We start from the raw sequence: 25,192 nt of genomic DNA, 5'->3' as shown, positions 1-25,192 counted from the left end.
GCTTTTTTCTGTTGGGTCTTTATTACTGATTCAAATTCCATATTGGTTATTGGTCTATTTAGGTTTTCTATGTCTTCAAAACTCAATTTCTGTAGATTGTATTTGTCCAAGAATCTATCCATTTCTTCTAGATTTTCCAATTTGTTGGCATATAGCTCTTTGTAGTATTTCCTGATGATTCTTTTTATTTTTGTAGTATCTGTTGCTACATTTTGTTTTTCATCTTTGATTCTATTGATTTGTGTTTTTTCTCTCTTTTTTATTAGTTGGGCCAATGTTTTATCAATTGTGTTTATTTTTTCTAAAAACCAATTCTTCATTTAACTAATCTTTATTTTTGGTCTCAATTTTGTTTGTTTCTTCTATAATTTCAATTATTTCTTTTTTTTTTTAATTTATTTGACAGGTGGAGTTATAGACAGTGAGAAAGAGAGAGACAGAGAGAAAGGTCTTCCTTCTGTTGGTTCACTCCCCAAATTGTCACTACAGCCAACATTGTGCTGATCCAAAGCCAGGAGCCAGGTTCTTCTTCCTGGTCTCCCATGCGGGTGCAGGGGTCCAAGCACTTGGGCCATCCTTCACTGCCTTCCTAGGCCACACCAAAGAGCTGGACTGGAAGAGGAGCAGCTGGGACTAGAACCCGGCGCCCATATGGGATGCTGGTGCCGCAAGCAGAGGATTAACCAAGTGAGCCACGGCACTGGCCCCAATTATTTCTTTTCTCCTACAAATTTTGTTTTTTTTTTTTCTAGGTCTTTGAGATGCATTAACAGTAAATTTATTTGGTGCCTTTCTGATTTCTTGATGTAGGCAGCAATTGCTATAGCCTTCTTCTTTACACTTTTTTGCTGTATCCCATAAGTTTTGATATGTTATATTGTCACCTTCATTCATTTCCAAAAAAGTTTTTGATATCTTTTTTGATTTCTTCTATGACTCACTGTTAATTTAGGAGCATGTTGTTCAGATTCCATCTGTTTGCATAAGTTCTTGAGATTCTTCAGTTTTAATTTTCAGCTTCATTTCATTGTGGTCAGAAAAGATGAATGGTATGATTTCAATTTTTCTTGAATTTGCTGAGACTTGCTTTATGGTCTGCCTTATGGTCTATCCTAGAGAATATTCCATGCACTCATAAAATCAATGTATATTCTTCAACTGTGGGATGAAAGGTTCTATAGCTATCAGTTAGGTCCACTTGGTCCATAATGTAGATTAGCTCTATTATTTCTTTGTTGATTTTCTGTCTAGTTGATCTGTCCACTGATGACAGTGGGGTGTTGAAGTCCCCCATTACTATTGTCCTGGAGTGTTATCTCTTCCTTTAGATCTATTAACATTTGTCTTAAATAGCAAGGCATCCTGTGGTTTTGTGCATAAACATTTATTATAGTCACATCTTCCTATTCAGTTTGATCCCTTAATCATTACATGGTGCCTTCCTTTGTCTTTTTTAACAGTTTTTTGTGTTAAAGTCTATTTTGTCTGATGTTAGAATGGCTATACCTGCTCATTTCTGCTTTCTATCAACACGGAGTATCTTTTTCCATCCTTTCACTTTCAACCTGTGTGTATCTTTGTTGGTGAGATGTGTTTCTTGCAAGCAGCAAATAGATGGGTATTTTTTTCCCCAAAGATACCTCCTAGTTAAGGAATACAAACTTCATGCATTTCATCAATACAACTTTAGGAACATAGTGATTCTTCCCACCACACACACACACTCTCATGCCTCTTCCTCCTCCCTTCCCTATTCCCAGTCTTATTTTTTTACTAGGATCTATTTCAATTAACTTTATACACAGAAGATTAACTCTGCTAAGTAAAGAGTTCAACAAATTGTATGAAAAAAATGTTCCTCAACAGTCCAGACAAGGGCTGTTCAAAGTCATTGCAACTTGAAGTTGCTTTCACTTCTTTTTAAGCAATCTTTTTTGAGAAACTTAATTAACTTTAAAGAAGAATACAAGAATGATATATCTTTTGTGAGCACTTAGACATAACTGTAACTTGTGAGACAAAAGATCATCCTCCACTTAATACAATAAAATGTATTAAATCTTTCAGAAGAAGTTCAAGTTTTACTATTAACTCCCATAATACAACTCTTTTAGGACAGAATACCTGCATGGGAAATTAGTGCACAGTGACTCCTGTTGTTAACAATTAACACTCTTGTGTATGACATCAGTGATCACACAAGGCTCTTCACATGAGCTGCCTAGGCTATGGAAGCCTTTTGAATCCACAATATCCTTCAGTATTTATACAAGGCCATAAGCAAAGTGCAAGTTCTCTTCTCCACTCAGAGAAAAGTACATCCTTCTTTGATGACCACTTCTTTCCACTGAGGTCTCACTTACATAGGACACTTTTTGCCATGGTGTCTTGGCTTTCCATGCCTGAAATGCTCTCATAGGCTTTTCAGCCAGACCAGAATGCCCTACAGGCTGATTCTGAGGTCAAAGTGCTACTTAAAGAGATTGTCATTCTATGAGTCTGTTGTATGGACTGCTTCCATGTTGAAGAATTCACTCATTTTTAATTCTATTATTATTACTACCAGACATTTAGTCCTATTTATATGATCACTTTAACACTTAATTATGTCTATATGATCAGTTTAACACTTAATCTTATCCATATGATCACTTTAACACCTAAGATGACATCTTTAACACCCAGCTTAATGGGATTTGGGGTCCCATGTCAAGTTCCTAAATTGTACCCTTAGAAGTAAGTCCATAGGAATGTATGCAGAACTTTACGGCTTTACAGTTACAAATTTCATAATAACAACTTTGGGAACATGGTGATTCTTCCCACCAACCCTGCCTTCCCACCCATTCCCACCCACACTTCCTCCTCCATCTCTTATTCTCACTCTTATTTTTTGTTTTTTTAATCCATTCAGCCAGCTTGTATCTTCATGGTAGAATTTAGGTCATTTACATTCAAGATAACCAATGGTAAATCATGACTTGACCCTGCTATTTTTCTGCAAATATTCCCATTGTTTTCTTTGTATTCCCATAATGATGATTATCTTTCTGTGCTTCTGTGTGTAGCACATTCTTAAGCATCTTTTGTAAGGCTGGATGAGTGGTGACAAATTCTTTCAATTTCTGTTTATTATAGAAGACCTTTATTTCACCTTCATTCATAAATGACAGCTTTTCAAATTATAAGATTTTGGGTTAACAGTTTTTTTTTTAAAGACTTGGACTATGTCTCTCCATTCTCTCCTAGCATGTGGAGTTTCTGATGAGAAGTTAGCTGTGAGTCTGATTAGAGATCCTCTGAAAGTAATCTGGCATTTCTCTTGTGCCCATTTTAGAATTTTTTCTTTATGTTTTACAGTTAAAACTTTGACTACAATGTGTTGTAGTAAAGATATATTCTGGTCATGTTTGTAAGGAGTTCTATGTGTCTTGTGTACTCGGATGTCCCTTTCTTTTTCCAAAGATTTGTCTCCTAGCTCAGATATTATTTATTCTGCATGACTAAGTCTGTGGTTGAGGCTTTCCACTATGTTTTTAAATGAAATATTAAATTCTTTATTTCTAATATTCATTTTGATTTCCCTGCATAATTTCAATTTCATGGAAAAATATTCATTCATGTTATGTATGGATTTCTTTAACTCGTGGATTTGCTTGTCATTGCTTCTGAGTAATCCTATGATAAATCTTTTAAATTCCATTGCAAGCATTTCATCAATCTCTTCATCTTCACATTGTAATTTTGAAGTGTTGTGTTCCTTTGGGGGGTCATGTTGTCTTCCTTATTCTTGTTTCTTGAATTTCTGTGTTTATTTTTAGATATTTGTGGAAATACTTGTTTTTTTTTTCCTCTGATGGCTTTTATATTTGAGCTATTCTTCTGTGGCTTAGTGGAATGTCTGCTCTTTCAGTGAATACCCAGAGATGTGCTGTGTTAGGCCAGGGAGTTCTGGTCAGTACTCCAGGGTGGGGTGAGTATTCAGGGTGACACCCAAGTTGGGCACGGTTGATTTCTTCTTTTTAGCAGAAGGGGAGGATCTGATCACCTCTATTGGTGTAATCACACCCTCACCTCCTCTCTTCCTAGGTAATCAATGTCCAAGTGTTAGCTCACCTGTGTTGCCTTATGAACCACACAAAGGATTTGTGAAATTCTCAGTGTGAGCACAAATTCCGTTGCAATGTCCTACCCCAGGCAATGAGGGAGTTCTGAATGTATGGAGCAGCACACACTGATTGCCCAGAGACCCAGCTACACCCTGTGCCCTCTTGTGCAGTTAGAGTTCCTCCAGTCTCAACACACAAGGCTCCCACAGTCACAGGGTACAGAAGATTCACTCTACCCTGCTAGCCTGTCCAATCCACAGAGAGGCAGAGATGTTCCTAGAGCCAGCTTCCTATTGGTGCTCCACCTAGGCATCTTGAGCCCTGTAGCCTGAGATACGTTGAGAGGGTGGGGGCACATCACAGTTCTTCGTGTGTGCCAAACCCCCTGTTAATCCTCCCAGTCAGACTCAGAGTCAATAGGAATACAGATTTTTCCCTCTGGTAGAATCTCTCAATCACATGCATGCCCAAGAGCCATAGGCTGAATGTTGGCTTCTTCCCACTTGTTGTAGGGTACATGCACACAAGCTGCTGCCACAATACTGCTTACAAGATGGCTAGCTGCTGGGCCCACGCACAAGCGTTTCTGCAGTTGCTGCTTATGCCCAAAATGGTGCCTGCCCTCTCCCAGCCAGTTGCCAGGCACCGTTGTGGAGTGGATGAGCAGAGAAACCTGCCCCTTTTTTTGCACTGGGTTCGCTGGTACCCTATTCTGCTCAGGGCTACAGGTCGGAATCAGCCCATGCTCTCCCTCCAGCTATATCTGCACTGGCATGGACTGCTGCAGTCCTATCTCACCTCAGTCTCCAAAGCTTGCACTTTCTCTGGCTCTTGGCTGCTGGGGTCATGTGTTTTGTCTGTGCTTATGCTGCACATCAGCACCTTCCACACCAATCTGTGGCATACCTCTTCATTCCTTTAAATTTCCCCTGAAAATGTACTCTCCCTCCACTATTTTTTTCTACTATTTACCCCTAGCCTAGAGCAGTAAATCCTTCCCTATTCAGCTATCCTTGCTCCTGCATAAAATCTTTTTTAAAAACTTCAGACAGGAAAGAATTCAGTGAAAGAAAACTTACCTGGGATAAAGAGGAGCATTACAAAATAATAAAGAAATCAATTCTTTAAGAAGACATAATAACACTATGTAGTCATCTAACAGACTATCAAAATACATGAAGAAAGAAACAATAATATATTTATGTTCATTAATAGAGAAATCTAAAATCTTCTGTAACATTATAAATTTATTTCCTTATAACATATATTACCATCTTAAATTTTAAATATAAAAATGCCAGTCCTTCCTTTTTAAAGTGAAAATTATTTATATAAGCATAAAAGAAAAATTAATCAAGGCTGACAATGAGGTTTGAAAGTTTCCTTTCGACTTAGAAATTGAACAAATTATTTTTGTTTAATTTTAATTGAAAAATAGGAATTGTACATATTTAGGGGTACAGTGTGGTTCTTTGATATATGCATACCTTTTGTGGTGATCAAATGAGAGTAAATAGAATATATATCACTTCAAACATTTATCTTTTCTTTGTGATCATAATATTCTAAATCCTTTATCTAGTTATCTTGAAATGCACATTATTAGTAACCATAGTCATCTTACTGTGCCACAACTTACTCTTCCTATCTAACCATAACTTTGTACTTGGTGACTAGTGTCTCTCCTTTTTCCCTTAAAAGTCACCAACTTACTAAAGAATGTAGTAATGCTGGGAGCTATCCCACTAGAAAAATTTACATGCAACATAAACACTTCCCATGCAATTTCACAGAACACATTTATAAATTTATACATAACCTCACAGGGTATATGCATCCTCAGTGTACATCTAGGAATCCATACAAAAATAAGGAACAGAACCGCTGACTGAGCATCTGAATCATGGAAGAAATGTAGACTGTTGAACCATACATACCTCACTTCCTCAGCTTCATCCGATTCTACAGAGATCATGACTGTTGGCAGGTCAAACAATCTCAGTGTTTCTGTCTCTGTGAGTATTATATCTATATTTTTCTCCAGGTCTTCTTTTGTTATAATTGTTTCATGTATTGCCCTCATAACTTGTAAATCTAAAACACATCATTTAATAAACATAATTTACTAATTGCTATTTTTAGTTTGCATTTTTAAAGTCACTAAATTACCATAATGGGTAACACATTACATGTGGTTCTATGTGAATAAGGACCATACCACATTGTTAGATATAGTCTGTTTGACTTCTCTGAAACCAAAATGGATCTTATAGTCCATAATATATGTCCTTCCTAACATGTCAAGTCTACCCAGTCTTATATCCATTGTCAAAATTCCAAGGACATGCTCACATGTTTATAGTGAGACTGAGGCTAGTGACTGTTAGCACTGTTCAGGGAGATTATGAGAGCAAACCTGAGTAACTATAAGAAAATAAGACTTAAAGAATGTAACATTTTCCAGACTAAGGCTCAGTCTTCTCTTAGGATGGCTTAAAAATATTTATTTATTTATTTGAAAGTCAGAGTTACACACAGAGAGAAGGAGAGACAGGCAGAGAGAGAGAGAGAGAGAGAGAGAGAGTTCTTGCATCCAAGGATTCACTCCCCAATTGGCCGCAACGGCTGGAGCTGCGCTGATCCGAAGCCAGGAGCCAGGAGCTTCTTCCAGGTCTCCCATGTGGGTGTAGGGGCCTAAGCACCTGGGCCATCTTCTACTGCTTTCCCAGGCCATAGCAGAGAGCTGGATGGGAAGTGGAGCAGCTGGGACTCGAACCGGTGCCCATATGGGATGCCAAAACTGCAGGCAGCAGCTTTACCCACTATGCTACAGTGTCGGTCCTCACTTTTCAATTTTTATTATTTGTACAAATAAGGGAAAGATGTGATTTGTATAGGGAAATCTGGCTAAGATAAACAGGATAAGTAAAAAAGTAAATGAATTGTCCACATGGACATAAGAGGAGGTGTATCTAGCCAAATATTTTATTTGTCAATGAAGGAAATGAGAAATAGAGAGTTTATGAGAAGTCTAAGGCCACACAGGAATATCGACAGTTTTGAGATTAGAATTTTATGCTCCTGATATTTGGACCTTTCTTACTTTTAGACCCCCAAATCTTCATTTATGATTTAATTACATACACTTCAAAGTGACATTGTAGCACAGACATGCTAATTATAAAAATAACTAATCTTTTATTGGACATATCACATATATAAAACCTAATGTAGTAACATCTCAGTACCTGTTATTGTTGAGGAAAGTAATAGTGTAGTCAACCTGCCTTTTTTTTTAAGATTTATTTTATTGATTTGAAATGCAGAGTGAGAGAGCCAGAGGAAGAGACAGAGAGAAAAAATGATCCTCCATCTCTTGGTTCACTCTCCAAGTGGCTGCAATATGAAGTCTGAGCCAGGCAGACACCAAGAGCTAGGAACTCCACCCAGGTCTCCCATGTGGGTTGGCAGGGGCACAAGCCCTTGGGCATAATCTGCTGCCTTTCCAGAAGTACTAGCAGCTGGGACTCTGCTTCCAATCCAGCAGAGCAGCTGGGACTCGAGCTGAGACTCATACAAGATGTGGGTGTCTCAAGCAGTCTCACTCACTGTGCTACAACACTGAACTGCAGTCAACCTTCTCAATGGCAGAAGACATAGTCAGAGACATGGCCCTAGGTTAGCAAATAGGATTTTCCTGGATTTCTGTATCAATCATTTCCTGAATGCTACTTGAATTTAATATATGTTGTGAAACTACTTCAAACTATACTGTGTAGCTATAGAATCTGCCCACTTTATGGGTCAGATTTCCTAGCTCTATACGAGTTTTACAACATACCTTACTTAACTGCACCTCTGTCTCAACCTAGAAAAGAATTATAAATCTACCAATCTGCCTTGTCTGCAAGTCTTTACTGACAGTGATGGAAGAAACACAAGTTTCTGCACTTCCAGGGTCCTTTTAGGATGGAGTTCCAGACTAGTATGACAATCCTGGCTGCTCTCCACAACTAACTCATAAAGCCCCTTGAGAGGGTAGAAAAAGGTTTGAGGTGGTCGAGAATCTTTAGCGACTGGGTGGATGAATCTGTCAACTTTAGGGGCTTAACAGAAGATTTCCATCTATAATGTGATGCTTTGACTCCAATCTAGCATATAAACTCTTATCACATTTTTCAATTAATTCAGAACTGGATTCAGGAATGGGATACAATCATTTGGCTACTTTAAGAGACCTTAATAAGGAGCAACTTATGGGCTGGTGCTGCGGCTCACTGGGCTAATCCTCCACCTGAGGTGCCAGCACACCAGGTTCTAATCCCGGTTGGGGTGCTGGATTCTGTCCCAGTTGCCCCTCTTCCAGTCCAGCTCTCTGCAGTGGCCCGGGAGTGCAGTGGAGGATGGCCCAAGTGCTTGGGCCCTGCACCCCCATGGGAGACCAGGAGAGGCGCCTGGCTCCTGGCTTCGGATTGGCGCAGTGAACCGGCCGTAGCAGGCCATTGGGGGGTGAACCAACTCTCTCTCTGTCCACTCTGCCTGTCAAAAAAAATAAATAAATAAGATAAAGAGCAACTTATGAAGACTTTCTGGGCTACTACATATGCTACAATGGGTACAATAAAATTACAGTACAATTGTATAACAAAACAGTTTATTTTCTTCCATTTTCAAATGGTTTATATAAAAGTTATACATGTATGCATGTATATATATATATATATGTACACAAACATAAGGATACTTTGCATACAAAGGGTTTTCAAAATGTTCGTGAAAATATGTGTATTAGGAAAAACTGTGCATGGATTTTATGTTTTGCACCAAAATAAACTTATCTTTTAATTCAATTTTTCATTAACTTTAAAACTAGCCTCATACTTTATGAGTTTTGTAAAAGGGATCTTCAAATTATTTACTCATTTATTTGCTTAGGCCACTCAGAAACAATCTGTTTTTCTACCAAACAATCATTTGGCTCCTACTTTGCAATTAAAACCACAAGCTTCTCTAAGCATAAGCCTCCTTTGGTTTATACAGTCAAGCAATGTTTCTCAGAGTTAAGTATGCATTAATATCATTCATAGGATTCATTAAAACAAAGTTTTTTGAACCTATATCTATACTTTTTAAAATATTTAATAAAGTTGTAATTGTAGAAAAGTTTTAGGTGTTGCAAAGGCTTCAGGAATTTTACAGAAAGTTCTTGAATGCCCATTCTCTTTGTTACATTTGAAGTCTATATTAATTTTTATTTTTTTTCCTTAGCTTTTAACTTGTATCATTTCTCTGTTCCAGAAATCCCATCTAAGATACCACCTTATATTTAGTCACCATGATTTCTTAGGTCCCTCTAGACTGTAACAGCTTCTCAAGGTTTGCTAATTTTCAGGACTAAGTATTTGTAGAATTTCCTTCAGTTTGGGTTTCTCTGATGTTAGACAAGTGTTATAAGTTTCTGGGAGAAGACACCAGAGATAAGGAGTCATTCCCATCATATCATCATATCATCTCAAGGGTACATGCTGCAACATGACCTTGACCATCTGCTTTTAAATTATTATTCTCTCTATTTCAAACATTGTACATTTTAGAAGAAAGTCAAAATCCAAAGCCCTCACAGGATACGGAGTTAAGCTTCACCTTCTTTTTCTTCTCTATTTTTTAAAATTTAATTATTCATTTTGAATGTCAAAGTTACAGAAAGAGAGAGAGGGAGAAACAGAGGGAGAGAGAGAGAACTATCAGCTAGTCACTCCCCAGATGGCCACAATGGTCAAAGGGGGCTGGCCAAAGCTAAGGTTTCATTCCGGTCTCCTATGTGGGTAGCAGGGGCCTAAACACTTGAGTCATCTTCTGCTACTTTCCTCAGGCCATTAACAGGGAGCAGGATCAGAAGTGGAGCTGCTGGGACATGAACCAGTATGCATATAGGATGCTGGCATTGCAGGTGAAAGCTTTATCTACTACACAATGGTGGCTGCTCTTTACCTTTTTAAAATATGTTACACATTTATAGGGTACAATATGATGATTGACACATGTATTTAGTGTGTGAAGACTTCCCAAAGACCTTATTCCTAAATACAATTATAGTATTTAGGATTAATTTTCTGCATCCCATATGGGCATTGGTTCGAGTCTTAGCTGCTCCATTTCTGATCCAACTCCCTGCTAATGTGCCTGGGAACGCAGCAGAGAAGATGGGCCAGATACTTGGGCCCCTGCACACACAAGGTAGACAGACCTGGAGGAAGCTCCTGGCTCTTGGCTTCGGCCTGGCTCAAGCCCAGGCTGTTGCAGCCATTTGAGGAGTGAGCCAGCAAATGGATGATCTCTCTCTTTCTTGCTCGCTGTCTCTCTCTCTCAAATAAATCTTAAAAGAGAAAGAAAGAAGGAAAGAAAGAAAGAGAGAGAGAGAAAGGGAGAGAGGGAGGGAGGGAGGGAGGGAGGAAGGAAGGAATAGAGAAAGAAGAGGGATAGAGGAAGGAAGGAAGGAAGGAAGGAAGGAAGGAAGGAAGGAAGGAAGGAAGGAAGGACAGTCCTAATTGCTCCATAACCTTAGTAGTAATTGTCATCAGTTTTCTGGATTTTAGCCATTTAACCTCATTGTTATTTTAATGTGTGTTTCCCAAATGACAACCAGTTAAAATATTTTCATAAGCTTATTGCTATCTGTATATCATTTTTGGTGATGTGCCTATTCCAGTCTTTTGTTTACTTTCATTGCTTATTTTATTGTTGAATTTAAGAGTTTATAAGCCCAATCATTGCGGGAGCTCTCTGCTTGTCTATCCCATAAACAAACAGACTTCCTTATATAGCCAGAAGTCCTTTATCATATAAGTGATTTGCAAATAGTTCCTTCCATTCTGTGACGTCTTATCATTCACTTAACATTGCCATTTATAGAGCAAAATTCTTGATATGAATAACATTCATTCTATCAATTTTTTTCTTTCAGGATGTTACTTTTGGTGGGTTTAAAACCCTCATTAACAAAGCCAAAAATCATATATATCCTTCTGTTTTACTTTCTAGAAGTTCTATAGTTTTGCATTTTACATTTGGTTCTGTTATCCATTTTGGGTAAGATGTAAAATCTGTGTCTATGCAAAAAATTTTTCCACCATTTTTCCATTACAGTTCATTGAACTGATAATTCTTTTTCCACTGAAGTGCCTTTGTGCTTACAGCACACCAAAGCAAATACACACCTATTTCTACCGTGCTTTTGATCATCCATTCTCTTCATTCCTGGTATCTGCATTTTCATAATATTTTGCATTATCACATATTTTACCCTCTGCCTGGATTGGGCTTCCCCTATTTATTCTCTTGAAAAGTATCTGATCATCTTTGAAAATCCAATTCAAAAGTCAATAATTTGCTTGTGAGTCTTTTTTTTTTTTGGCAAGTCAAATAATTTAATTATGTTTTTCTAAGCACTCCTATCACATTCTATATAAATCTTACTGTGGAACTAATCATAAATATGTCAGAATGATTTGTCTGTTGTGTCCTAACAGAACCAGTAGTTCATTGGCCTGATGGTTCATAAGATTCATCTTGGGAATTAAGAAAAAAAAAAGTAGAGATATTCATTTGGTAATTATCATGTAGCTATGTAATAATTCAGCACTGGAAATCATTTTCATATTTTTAATTTCAATTTTTCAACAATAATTAGAATAATGGCTAAATAAATAATTGACTGTGAGATAAACATATTTTAATTACCTGTAAAACTAGCCAGTCTTTCTCGCTTAAAGGATGGTTCTTCTATGTCTTCTGCTATTGATTCGGTTGTTGATACACTTGACTTAGATACTGTACTACTTCCTAAAATTGACCTTTAAGAGTAATTAATATCATTACTTCTTTATTTAAATATCCTTATGTGTAACTAAATATATAAATTAGAACATGTCAGCATATGTAGAAATCAAATATAATATAATCATATATAAAGGAACAAATATAAAAAAGATTTTAAACAGTGAGTTGATTTTTAATATTCTTTAAATAAAAACTTAAAATATATTTTAGAATAAAGCATGTCAAACCTAAAATAATTTATTACTTAAGTCCAAAAACCTTGCTATTTATATATTCAAGACAAAAATCCAAAACTTAGCCTCTTTATCTGCATATCATTCTTCCCTTAGCATTTTATTCACTTTTTTTAGTTCCTGAATCTTACAGAGCTATCACTGCAGGGCCTCCGTGTAGAATACTCTTTCTTTCATTTTTTTTCACCTGATTTCCGCTCATTGTTCAAATCCCATCTTAATGTAATTTGTTCAGTTTTATAAAGGTTCTCTGAATATTTAATTTAAAACAAATCTATGTACTCAGCAGAAAAACAATGGAATAATCCAAAAATGATTTCTTTAAACTTAACAATTTAACATTACCCTGTAATATTACATACTTTTTCTTTTCTATTTATAGTCTCAGCTTCCCACTAACAGTAGGTCAAGTGTATTGGAACATCTTTTGTTTTACTTAGCACTCCAATGGCTTCTGTATGCAAACTTGGAGGTAGGCTCTAGAGCAGTATATGATTACTCAGTACTAGGAAATAACACAGAAACCAAACCCTGAAAGAACACAGGTTAGCACAGGAGGAAAGAAAAAAAAAAAAAAGAAGAAGAAGAAGAAGCTACCCCTTTCCACAAAAATGGAGAACAAATGAAGCTGAAGAAAAATGTCTAATAAGGATTTGCCATGAACTCTGGGTATGTGATGTTACCCCCATCTTTTGGTTTCTCAGGAAACATTAAGTTAAAAAATATTTTTTTTCCACAAACTTTTTTTGTGTGTATATGGGAACTCTTGAAAAATGCAGAGCTCTGCACCTAATTAAAACATGAGAGGAACTTAGAAATAGCACACTAGGAAGACAAGTTGAAGCTGGGGGGGCTGGAGACAACTGATACCCAAGTTACATATACACAACTTAAATGGAAAGGCAACATACATATTTTAAAAAGAACTATAGACAATAGTCTTTACCTTGTAAATTGTCCTAACATACTAGGATTCAATGTGTTCTGATAAAGACTGTAGGAAGCTATAAAGTCTGATCCAAGTGATCCTTCTTGTGATGTCAACAATTTACTCGGCTTTGTCGCACTAACATGTGGATCTGGATGGTAAAGAGGCCGGGGAGTAACATCAACTCCATTTACATCAAAAACCTGTGGGAAGTAGTTATTTAAAATGAGTTAACTAAAAATGATTAGATTTCTAAAGAATATATCACAGGAAATATAAATAAATGTAGTAGAGAAAAATAAGTATAATGTCCCAGGTTAGGTAAACACAAAAAACTAAATATAAAAATGTATGCTTAAAAGTGTCTTTTAAAAATATATTTATTTACTTAAAGAAGACATGACACAGAGAGAGAGGAGAGTGAAGGAAGGAGGAAGGGTGGGGGGAAAGAGAAAGTGTGGAAGGTATCTCCCATCTGCTGGTTTATTCCTCAAATGGCTGCAATGGCCTGGGTTGGTCCAGGCCAAAATCAGGAGTATGGAGCTCCATCCTGGTTTCTCATTTGGGAGGCAAGGGCCCATGTACTTGGGCCATCATCTCTTGCTTTCCCACAGACATTAGCAAGGAGCTGGATCAGAAGTGGAGCAGCCAGGACTCAAACTGATATGGGATGCCAGCATTATAGGCAAAAGCTTAGCTCACTGTGGTACAATGGAGGACCCTAAAAATTACCTAGATGTAATTTCTGTTTTTTCCTTGTTTTACCTATATACTTCAAGAAGTTTATGGAAAATGTGTACTGTCTTCTAATTCCATTCTTTTAATAATTTTTAAAGTACCTGCATATAAGAAATACAGTGATACATTGCTTAACACCAGATATATGTTCTGAGAACTGCATAATTAAATGATTTTGTCACTGTGCAAACATCAGAGAGTATTTTTTTAAGATTTATTTTATTTATTTGAAGTACAGTGTTACAGAGAGAGGTAGAGACAGAGAAAGAGGGAGGTCTTCCATCCTCTGATTCACTATCCAAATGGCCATAACAACCGGGTATGGGCCAGGCTGAAGCCAGCAGCCAGGAGCTTCTTCTGGGTCTCACACACGGGTGCAGGAGCTCAAGCTCTTGGGTCACCCTCCACCTGCTTTCCCAGGCACATTAGCAGGGAGCTGGATCGGAAGTGGGGCAGCTGGGTCTGGAACCCGTGCCCATATGGGATGCTGGCACAACAGGCTGGGGCTTTAACCCGCTGCACTACAGTGCCAGCCCCTCATAGAGTATTCTTACACAAACCTAGATGGTACATGTCAGTTACTTGATATGGCCTCTTGATGCAATCAGGAGATGCATAAAGCCGCAGATGTTTTAGACTGCTGTTGGCATAACATGACATACTGCTTTACAGCAAAATTTTTTGAATGAGTAAAATTAGCACACTCCATATAATGATGAGAAAGCATAGATTAGTAAATATGTAAATCTGTAAACCAGTCATTTATTATCAAGTATTATGTTCTATAAATAATTTTTTGCATAGTGGCACAAATTTGCTTACAATAGCATCACCATAATTATGTGAGTAATGCTTTTCATTAAGATATAACAACAGCTACAGTATCATTAGGTAATAGGAATTTTTCAGCTCCATTACAGTCTTATGGAATTGTCATATATGTGCTGTCCATCTTTGATTCAAAAGTCATTATGTAGCACATGACTGTATTAATTTCAGGAAATTAGAATGGTCTAAAGATACTCATTCAGATTAGTTATATCCTGGTGTATTTAATGTTATATGTGTAAGCTTTCTTAAAAACTCACTATTTTTCACTTAATATTTTATTAATATTTTCTAAAGTGTTACATATTTTCAGCTTTTTGGTTTGGGTTCATTTTTAATCCTGTGAATTATGAAATTTAAAATGTAACAAAAATGTACTTAAAGGATAGGTATTGTGGTATAGCAGGTAAAGCCACTGCCTGAGACATAGCATCCCAAATGGGTGCAGATTCCTCTCCTGGCTGTTAAGCTTCCAATCCAGCTCCCTGCCAATGACTTGGGAGAATAGTTTTTCCATAATACACATTTTCCTAACTTTCTGATATCACAAGTGAAGCCATCTGGGTTTGGAATTACCTTTGAAGGAAGGATATTAAATTACTTATATAAATTTGACTAATCCTTCCAATTTTCAGTTTTTGGTTGTTCCTTTTAGTGAAGTATAATTTTTGAGATGATTTTTCCATTTTACTTAACTTTTCAAATTCAATAATGGAATAAAATTACATATATCATGCATTACTTACCTTTTAAAGTATACAATTCAGTGGTTTCTGATACATTCATAGATATATACAACTACCACCATAATTAATTTTAAAACCTTTTTGTCATTTCAAAAACAAGCCCTACACCTTTTAATTATGACCAATTCAAACCCTGCTCTCCCCTTCCTTCCCTAGGCTACGACTAATACATTTGATGCCTCTACAGATTTCCCTATTCTAGACTTTCATATGCGTGGACTCAGATACACTTTTTTTTTTTAAAGATTTATTTATTGGAAAGTCAGAGTTACACAGCAGAGAGAGAAGAGGCAGAGAGAGAGAAAGGTCTTCCATCTGATGGTTCACTCCCCAGTTGGGTGCAATAGCTGGAGCTGTGCCATGGAGCAGCCGGGTCTCAAACTGGCAACCACATGGAATGCGGGCACTTCAGGCCAGGGTATTCACTCACTGCGCCACAGTGACTTATATACTCTTGTGACTGGTTTGTCTCCAACAAGAAAATGTTTTCAAGATTCAGCAATTGGTTTTAACAGTGTGTGTGTCTGTGTTTGTGTGTTCTTTGTGGTTTTCTACATGTAAGATCACGTCATATGTTAACAGTTCTATTTCTTTCCATTTAGATGTATTTATTTTCTTTGTCTTATCTAATTTTTCTGATCCGGGCTTTCACTACTAGGTCAAATTAGAAGTGGAAAAAGCAGTCATCTTTTTCTTTTTCCTAATGTTAAGAGAAAACCTTTCAGGCTTTCACCATTGAAAGGCCCATATTTTGGCCAGCGCCGTGGCTCAATAGACTAATCCTCCGCCTGCACCAGCACCCCGGGTTCTAGTCCCATTCAGGGCGCCGGATTCTGTCCTGGTTGCCCCTCTTCCAGGCCAGCTCTCTGCTGTGGCCCGGGAGTGCAGTGGAGGATGGCCCAAGTCCGTGGGCCCTGCACCCGTGTGGGAGACCAGGAGGAGCACCTGGCTCCTGGCTTCAAATCAGCGCGCCAGCCCGGCAGCTATTGGAGGGTGAACCAACGGTAAAGGAAGACCTTTCTGCGTGTCTCTCTCACTGTCCACTCTGCTGTCAAAAATAAAATAAATAAATAAATAAATAAAAATAAAAAAAGAAAGGTCCATATTTTATATGTCTAAGTACATAGTATTAGTTCCCTGAAATTACATTATAGTTGTTTCTACTTTTTGGCTATTATAATTAAAGTTACTATGAACATTCATAGTAGTAGTCTTTGTATAAATTATACTTTCTCTTGGGACAGTAGAATGAGATAGTGGGTATATGCTCAACATTTAATAATCTGCTAAAGTATCTTAATTTTCCTGTCTATTAGTAGGGTATGAGAAATTTTGCTCCTCCACACACCTGCAAATACTTGATATGTTAAATCTTTTAATTTTAGTTATTATGATATGTATGCAGCAGTATTTCATGGTTCTAATTTGCATTTCTCTAATGATTAATGTCAATCATCTTTTCATATCCCCACTTGTCATCTGTATACCTATTGTGATAAAATAGTTGTTTAAACATTTTGCTTGTTTATTTACATTGAGTTTACATTATTTTGGGGGCTATTTATATATATTAGTTATAAGTACTTTATCAGAATATACTTAATAAAAAGCTTTTCCCAGTGTGGCTTTTCTTTTCGTTCTGTTAGCAAATATTTTTAAAGAGCAGTTTTAATTTTTATGAAGTCCAGCTTACCAATTTTATTTTTATTGGCTGTGCTTTTAACATTCTATGTAAAAACACAATGTGGCATTGGTTTTTGTGCCACCACTTCTGATCCTGCTTCCTGCAAATGGCCTGGGAAAAGCACTAGAAGCTGGCCCAAGTGAACCAACGGTAAAGGAAGACCTTTGCCACCCATGTGAGAGACCCAGATGAAGCTCCTGGCTCCTGAATTTGACTTGGTCAAGATCTGACTGTTGTGATCATCTGGGTAGTGAACCAGCAAATGAAATATAATATATATATCTATCTCCCCCCACCACCGTAACTCTGATTTTTAAAGAAAAGAAAATCATTGCCTAAATCCATTTAAAGTTCTATATTACATACTATTCTGTATATATAATGCTTTGCTTAAAAATCTAAAAATTTAATCTTAATTTTGTAAGTTTTCTAATGAGGTAAAATAACAAACTCTTTGAGAATTTATTTTATGAAATGTCCACACAGTGCTCAGAGGAGTGTATGGTAATAGTAGTGTACTAGCCATAATTAATACCATAAATTACTAGAGTTGTTAAAGTCATGAGTAGATTTTCTTCATTACACTCTAATATTTTTATTACCAGTAATGAGTTACAGGAGATGACAAAACTATGTTGTAATAGGGGCTGGTGCTGTAGCATAGTAGGCTAAGCCTTTGCCTGTAGCGCAAGCATCCCATATGGGCGCTGGTTTGTGTCCCAGCTGTTTCTCTTCCAATCCAGCTCACTGCTTATAACCTGGGAAAGCAGTGGAAGATGGCCCACCCCCATGGGAGACTTTGAAGAAGCTCATAGCTCCTGGCTTCAGATTGGCCCAGCTCCAGCCATTGTGGCCATTTTGGGAGTGAATTGGTAGAAGGAAGACCTTTCTCTCCATCTCTCCCTCTCTTTGGCTATAACTCTACCTCTCAGATAAATAAATAAAATCTTTTAAAAATATATGCTATAAGGAATGATATATGGCAAACAGAAAATCAGCTTTTCAACATTAGATGTCATTGTTTATTTGAAAGCAGCATATTTTCTATTTTAACACTCCAAACAGTTTGTTCATGGAAACATTTTAAAATGAACAGAATTCTAAAGGAGTATTACCTGTATTGTCTTTGTGCTAGGAGTATTCATTTTTTCTAGTGTCTTCACGTCAGATTGAGTAAGTGTGGTTTTTGACAGAGCCATTCTGCTTTGATTTGTAGTAATAAATCCTTTCGTTGGCATTCCTCTGGCTGCGCCAATAAAGCTAATAGACTTTCTTGTTTGTGAACCATTGTTCCTAGCAAAGGAAAACAAAATATAATACAGAGAATCCAAAACTGAAAACTGTACCAAAAATAAAAATGAATACCTTTATTTAGAAACATGAACAATCTCTAAACACAGACATGAAATAGCTAGCTGAAGGGCTGGTGTTGTGGCATAGTGGATAAAGCAACTACATGTGATACTAGCATTCTATATGGGCACTAGTTCATGTCCAGGCTGTTCCATTTCTTCCTTTTTTTAAAGATTTATTTTATTTATTTGAAAGAGTCATAGAGAAAGGTAGAGCCAGAGAGAGAGAGAAGTTTTCCTTTCACTGGTTCACTCCCCAAATGACTGCAATGGCCAGAGCTAAGCTGAGCTGAAGCCAGGGGTCAGGAGCTTCTTCTGGGTCTCCCATGTGGGTGCAGGGGCCCAAGAACTTGGGCCATCTTCCACTGCTTTCCCAGCCCACAACAGAGTGCTGGATCGGAAGTGGAGCAACTGGGACTTGAACTGGCACCCATATGGGATGCTGGCACTGCAGGCTGGGGCTTTAACCCACTGCGCCACAATGCAGGCCACTAGGCTGCTTGACTTCTGATCTGGCTCCTTGCTAATGGACTGGGAAAGGCAGCAGAAGATAGCCCAAGTGTTGGGGTCCCCTGCCACCCATGTGGAAAACCCAGATAAAGCTCCTGGCTTCTGACTCCTGGATTCAGCTTGGACCAGCCCTGGCTATTGCAGCCATCTGGAGAGTAAACCAATGGATGGAAGCTCGCTCACTCACTCTCTCTCTCTCTCTGTAATTTTTCCAATAAAAAGTAAATAAATCTTTAAAAAAAGTTCCTTGAGATTTTATTATGTGAACCAAAGTTGTAAATAGTAATATGTCACTTTTTCTCTTGCAACAACTCTGTTGTTTTAATATTATTTTACATTAAATAACAGAAACCTAAAAGGAAACATTTATAACAGTAAAGGTTTGAATCAGATAGTCAGATCCAAAGTCTACACTAACTTATCTAGATCTTAGTTTCTTTATGTAATTGGAAAAATCCAGTATCCAATTCATAGGTTATTGTGAGGATTAAATATAAATCAATTTATGCATTATGGCTAGGAATTTAAAATCAAAATATTTGTACATAGGAGAAAAATATATTTTTAAAATATTTATTTATTTATTTATTTGAAGTCAGAGTTACCCAGAGAGGGAGAGACAGAGATGGCTACAAAGCCAGTGCTGTACCAGGCTGAAGCCTGGAGCCAAGAGCTTCTTCCAAGTCTCCCTTGTGGGTGACAGGGACCCAAGCTCTTGAAACGTCTTCAGCTGCTTTTCCCAGACCATTGGCAAGGAGCTGGATTGGAAGTGGAGCAGCTGGGATACGAGCTGGTGCCCATAAGGGATAGTGGCATTGCAGGTGGCAGCTTTACTCTCTATGCCACAATGCTGGCCCCAGAGAAAAAATAATTTATTGTTAGGTTTACTCTGTAAGTTTCTTCAGACAGGAATAACCTTATCATTTATTCATTAATAGTATTTGGTACTGAGGACTTCTATAAAACAAGGATGACACTCCCTTAGATTACAAAAAAGCAACTACGCTTCCAAATAAAACCTTTTCAGCAACACTTTGTTTCAAATCATAAAAGATCAGACAAGAATAAAATAAATATTCCTAAATTACAACAATCAGGTTCTCCTATTTTATTTTTCTTCATAGCACTTAGCACTATTTGACATTTTGCTTGTTGCTTTTAACTCAATAGAATATAAGCATGTTTAGGACAAGAACTTTGTCTTATTCATTGCTCTATTGCTAGCATTCAGCACAATGACTACTAGTATATCATGGACACAAAATATTTTTAAATAAGCAAGGGGGCCAGCATTGTGATATAGTAGGTTAAGTGTCCACATGTGGTGTAGGCATCCCATATGGGTGCCGGTTCATGTCCTGGCTGCTCTTCTTCCAATCCAGCTCTCTGCTGATAGCCTGGAAAAAAATTAGAAGATGGCTCCAGTGCTTGGGTCCCTGTGCCTACGTGGGGCACCCTGAGGAGGCTCCTGGACCCTAGCTTTGGAATAGCCATCTCCAGCCATTGTGGCCAGTTGGGGAGTGAACCAGTGTATGTAAGACCTTTCTTTCTATCTCCCTCTCTGTAACTCTGCTTCTCAAATAAACACATACATATTTACAAAAAAAATGAGTTAATGAATTTCATTTGTGTACTATTTTGAATTTATGTCTTTTTTAAAAAAAAGTATTTATTTGTTTATTTAAAAGTCATAGCTACACAGAGAGAGGCAGAGACAGACAGAGAGAGAAACCTTCTATCTCTTGGTTCATTCCCCATATGGGTCACAACTGCCAGCACTGGGCTAGGCCAAAGCCAGTAGCCAGGAACTTCTTCCAGTTTTCCCACGGGGGTAGCAGGGGCCCAATCACCTGGGCCATGTTCTGCTGCTTTTCCCAGGTCATTAGCAGGAAGCTGGATGGAAAGTGGAGCAGCCAGGACTTGAACCAGCACCCATATGGGATGCTGGCATTGCCCGTGACAGTTTTACCCACTACATCACAGCGTCAGCCCCAAATTTATGTTCTTCTTAAGTATCCTACCCTATCCTCCTTCCTTCTGTTTTTGAAGGACTTTATCCCCAACATCTCTAAGGAAATAAAAATATCAATCATGTAAAAAATACATCAAATTATGTTTTGACCTTCTTTAAACTCTTCCTTAGACTACTGCAAATTCATCTCAATCAATCCTTTATTCTTTCCTATTTCAGTAAAGAACTACCATCCTTATCTAAGACTCATATTTTATCTATGTTCTGGAACCCACTCTCCACCAATAATTCCAGGTCTCCTGTATCTTATTTCCTTCTGGCTGTTCCCCATTAACATATAATTATGCTACAGTTCTCCCTTCAACTTAAAATGTGTTCCTTTATCTATGTCTTCCTGCTATGGTCTGAACAGAATTTGGCTATCCAACTCAAATAGATATTTGAACCCCTATGTCATGAGTTAGTGGTGCTAGTTGAGTGAAGACTTGATCCAATTATGATGTTTAGGAAGGGGCCCTAGTCACTGAGGGTCTGCCTCTGAGGTGGTTCTCATGAGGTGGCCCAAGCTATTGTCTGCTTCCTTGTTCACTATGTTATTATTCCTTCATATACACTCTGCTATTACTTTCTTCATTTTCACCAGATGGCTGAACCAATGGAGCCTACCTGATTTAGGAGGGTGAACCTCCAAAACTGTGAGCCAACATAAACCTTCTTCCTTCATAAGAAGCTTCTCTCAGGTATCTGTTATAATGGCAAAAATCTGACTAATACACTCCTACCTAATATAGTATCTCCCCTTCCTTTCACAGTCTAATTTCTTAAAAATATTAGCCAATAATACTGTCTACTTCTTTATTCATCTTTTTGCTCTATAATTCACAACAATCTAGCTCCACTCTCTCCTCTCCAATTACACAGTGTCATTAAAATCATCTACTCCTGCCGGCGCCGCAGCTCACTGGGCTAATCCTTTGCCTGTGGCTCTGGCACCCCGGGTTCTAGTCCTGGTTGGGGCGCCAGATTCTGTCCCAGTTGCTCGTCTTCCAGTCCAACTCTCTGCTGTGGCCTGGGAGTGCAGTGGAGGATGGCCCAGGTGCTTCGGCCCTGCACCCACATTGGAGACCAGGAGGAAGCCCCTGGCTCCTGACTTCAGATCGGTGCAGCGCACCTGCCGTGGCAGCCATTTGGGGGGTGAACCAATGGAAGGAAGACCTCTCTCTCTGCCTGTCAAAAAAAAAAAAAAATCATCTACTTCTGGGGCTGGCATTGTGGTGCAGTAGGTTAAGCTCTCACTTGTGACAGTGGCATCCTATATCAGAGTCCTGGATGGGACCACGGCTGTTCTGCTTCCAACCCGGCTCCCAAAGAATGGCTCAAATACCTGAGGCCCTGCCACCTTCGTGAGCAAACAAGATGGAGTTCCAGGCTCTTGGAATTGGCTTATACCAGCCCCAACAGTTGTGCCCACTTAGAAAGTGAACCAGCGGACTGAAGACCTCTCTTTGTCTCTCCCTTTGCCTTTCAAATAAATAAATAAAAATCTTCAAAAACTTACCACTGTAGCCTTTGATAGTTGACTATTCCTCCTTCTGCAAATTGACTTCTGAAATTGGTTTCAATTATACTGCAATATCCTATTCTTTAATCTTCTTCATACCTCTAATCACCTGACTCTCTATTTCCTAATAACTAACCAGTACCTTACAGATTCTCTAGTTAACCCAGGATTCACAACTCACCTGTTGAACTATTCTTTCACCATTACCTCCACCTCTCTTTTCTTTTTCCTTAAAATTTTGCTCTACTGTCCTTACAAAATCCTGTTCTAGTCTCTTTTTCCTTTATTAGTTTCATCTTTTGTAGATTACATAGGTTCACATCTGTAATCTGTTCTTCCACTATGTACACTATCTGGGTAAATTTACTAAGAATCCATGTTTTCAATGATCACCCTTATTCTGCTTCCTAATGGCAGGTTAGCTTAATTACAGCCTCCTTTCTCCCATCCTCTGATGATTTTACAGGCTGAATCACTGGATCTCTCTCCAAAACAACTAATGTCACAATTCTTGAGTATTTCAACATCTGTGAAGGTTTCATTGTAATACTTTGACTTCTTAGCTCTTTGAAATCTTCTCACATAAAGGATTTTGCTTGCCTTGCTACTTTAGCCACTTATTTCCCTAGCTATACACTTGACCTTGTCTTCTGAAATGTCAACCATCGCTTTCTATTTTCCTAGCATATACACCCTTTTAAATCTCAACTTCAACTATCTTTTAACCCTATTATTACCTCTAAGCCCTTGGTTCTAGCATGTTTTACTCCCTCATCTACCCCTCTCATGCCATCTCTTCCCTCTTGGCTTAAGGATATTATATTTGATAGTAATTATTTTAAAATATATTTAAAAGATTTATGTGTTTATTTCAAAGGGGGGGAGGAAAGAGGAAGAGAGAGAGAGAGAGAGAGAGAGAGAGAGAGAATATGAATATATCTCTTATCTGCTGCTTTACTCCCCAGATGGCCTGACCAGCTGCAGCAGGGCTAGGCTGAAGCCAGGAACTCAAGTAACTGAGCTATCATCTGCCACTTCCCAGGCACGTTAGTAGGGAGCTGGATCAGAAGTGGAGTAACTGGGACATTCTGATATGGGGCATGGGCAACCCAAGTAGTGGCTTAACCTGCTGGACCACAAAGCCCCAACCAGATAGTAATTATAATCTCTTCTAACTTATATTATCACGCCTCCTCTCTGTTATTTAACTATACTTGTTGGTAAAACCAAAACTGTGGTTAATACCATTTTTTTTTCTTACTTTGAGCCTATATCTTTGTATTAACCACATTTCTAGCTTCTCTAAACCTGATGTTTGAACATGTGCCCTACACAAATAGGTCACACACATCTCATTCTGGACAACCTGATAAAATGCCAAATTACTTTAGCCTCCTGCCTCCCTCATTGCCCTCTTCTCCCCAAACTCAGGAGAAGTCCTCCTCCCAGTGGTCCACTTTTAAAATACAAACCAACCAAAATCCGGAGTCTACATTCCCAACCACCTCCCTTATGGGGCTCTCTGGTACTCCAGGTCCCTACATCTGCCAAATGCTAGACCAATATGTTCAGCACATAAGCCCCAGAACCTACTAAAATTACTCAAAGCAGCCAATTCTAAACCTGTTCATCCAGACACACCCATTCCTTTTGGCAGAAATCACAATAAAGCTTCTTCCCCACATTTCCTACCACATCCCTCTGCCTCTTGACAAACCTCAGTGCTGCCCTGTGTGGCTTTCTGTGGTGTGACGTGCCTCTTCCTTCTGAGAACAGTAATTAACTATTTTTTTCAATGGCAATCATCTCTGGACCTAACCTCTAAGTATACCTTAAAATCCACATTGATAAATTATTATATTTTAATGTGTGCAACTAAATGAAGTAGAAAAAAAGCACCAAACTATGATGAGTAGGTCCACTTTAAATTATGATCTTTAACTTAACCTGCATCCTTAATGTGCCAGCAGCAATCTGCATTTTCTTTGTTAATTTCCTACTATACTCTTGAAGTCATTATTTTGTACCTCCTTTTTCCTCAAATATTGATATCTCTTATCCCATTTTTGCTTTCAGCTGATTAAAGGAGAACACTGACTTAATCAGCTAACTTCTACAGATGCTCATTGTCACATCTATGGATCTGCCTTTGTGTCTATATTCTGTATTTCTGGTTACTCTGGATAAATTCATTATTTTAGCTTAGGTCAATCTTTCTATATGTTCTCTAGATTCCATTTCTTATTTTTGCCTACTCAAGGACATTGCTCTAGTAATTCTCTAAGAGTTTTTTATCTTTCTACTAGATTATTCCTTTCAGCAAACATACTGGTATTTCTCCCATCTTAAACAAACACACAAAAAAATCTTGACTTAATATATCCCTTCAGCTATCACTCACTTATGTTCCCTTTAATTACAGCAACTCTTGGACCCATAAATCGAGGAGTCTTGAATATGTTGATAGAAAATGTACTTTATGAAAAAAATGACTTCCATTTTTTGACTTAAATAAAGTACCAACTCACTATGACATGTCTGGACAGGATAAAGTTTGAGGCACTAAGCAGAATAAGGAACTAAATTAAGTGATCCATCAGAGCAACATGAATTTAAAAAAAAAATAAAGCAGAACAAACAGTTAATTTGTGGTGAAGTTTGGGTCTAAGAAAGGTGAAATCTTTGATGCTTT

General features: G+C 37.9%; 1 protein-coding gene across 3 annotated transcripts in view; it reads right to left on the bottom strand.

The window, feature by feature from the left end:
- The window catches only part of DNAI4 (dynein axonemal intermediate chain 4), a 96,977-nt gene that overhangs the window by 68,117 nt on the left and 3,668 nt on the right, over window positions 1-25,192 (bottom strand). For all 3 annotated transcript variants that reach the window (XM_051857654.2, XM_008265088.4, XM_017346207.3), the window contains exons 2-5: window positions 18,221-18,398; window positions 13,128-13,312; window positions 11,850-11,962; window positions 6,047-6,203 (exon numbers count right to left, since the gene is read on the bottom strand). In XM_051857654.2, the coding sequence (XP_051713614.2) occupies window positions 6,047-6,203; window positions 11,850-11,962; window positions 13,128-13,312; window positions 18,221-18,398 (633 nt within the window). The remainder of the gene's footprint in view (window positions 1-6,046; window positions 6,204-11,849; window positions 11,963-13,127; window positions 13,313-18,220; window positions 18,399-25,192) is intronic.

Source organism: Oryctolagus cuniculus, chromosome 7, assembly GCF_964237555.1.
Source record: "Oryctolagus cuniculus chromosome 7, mOryCun1.1, whole genome shotgun sequence".
Taxonomy (NCBI): Eukaryota; Metazoa; Chordata; class Mammalia; order Lagomorpha; family Leporidae; genus Oryctolagus; species Oryctolagus cuniculus.
This window is presented reverse-complemented; position numbering and strand designations above follow the sequence as displayed.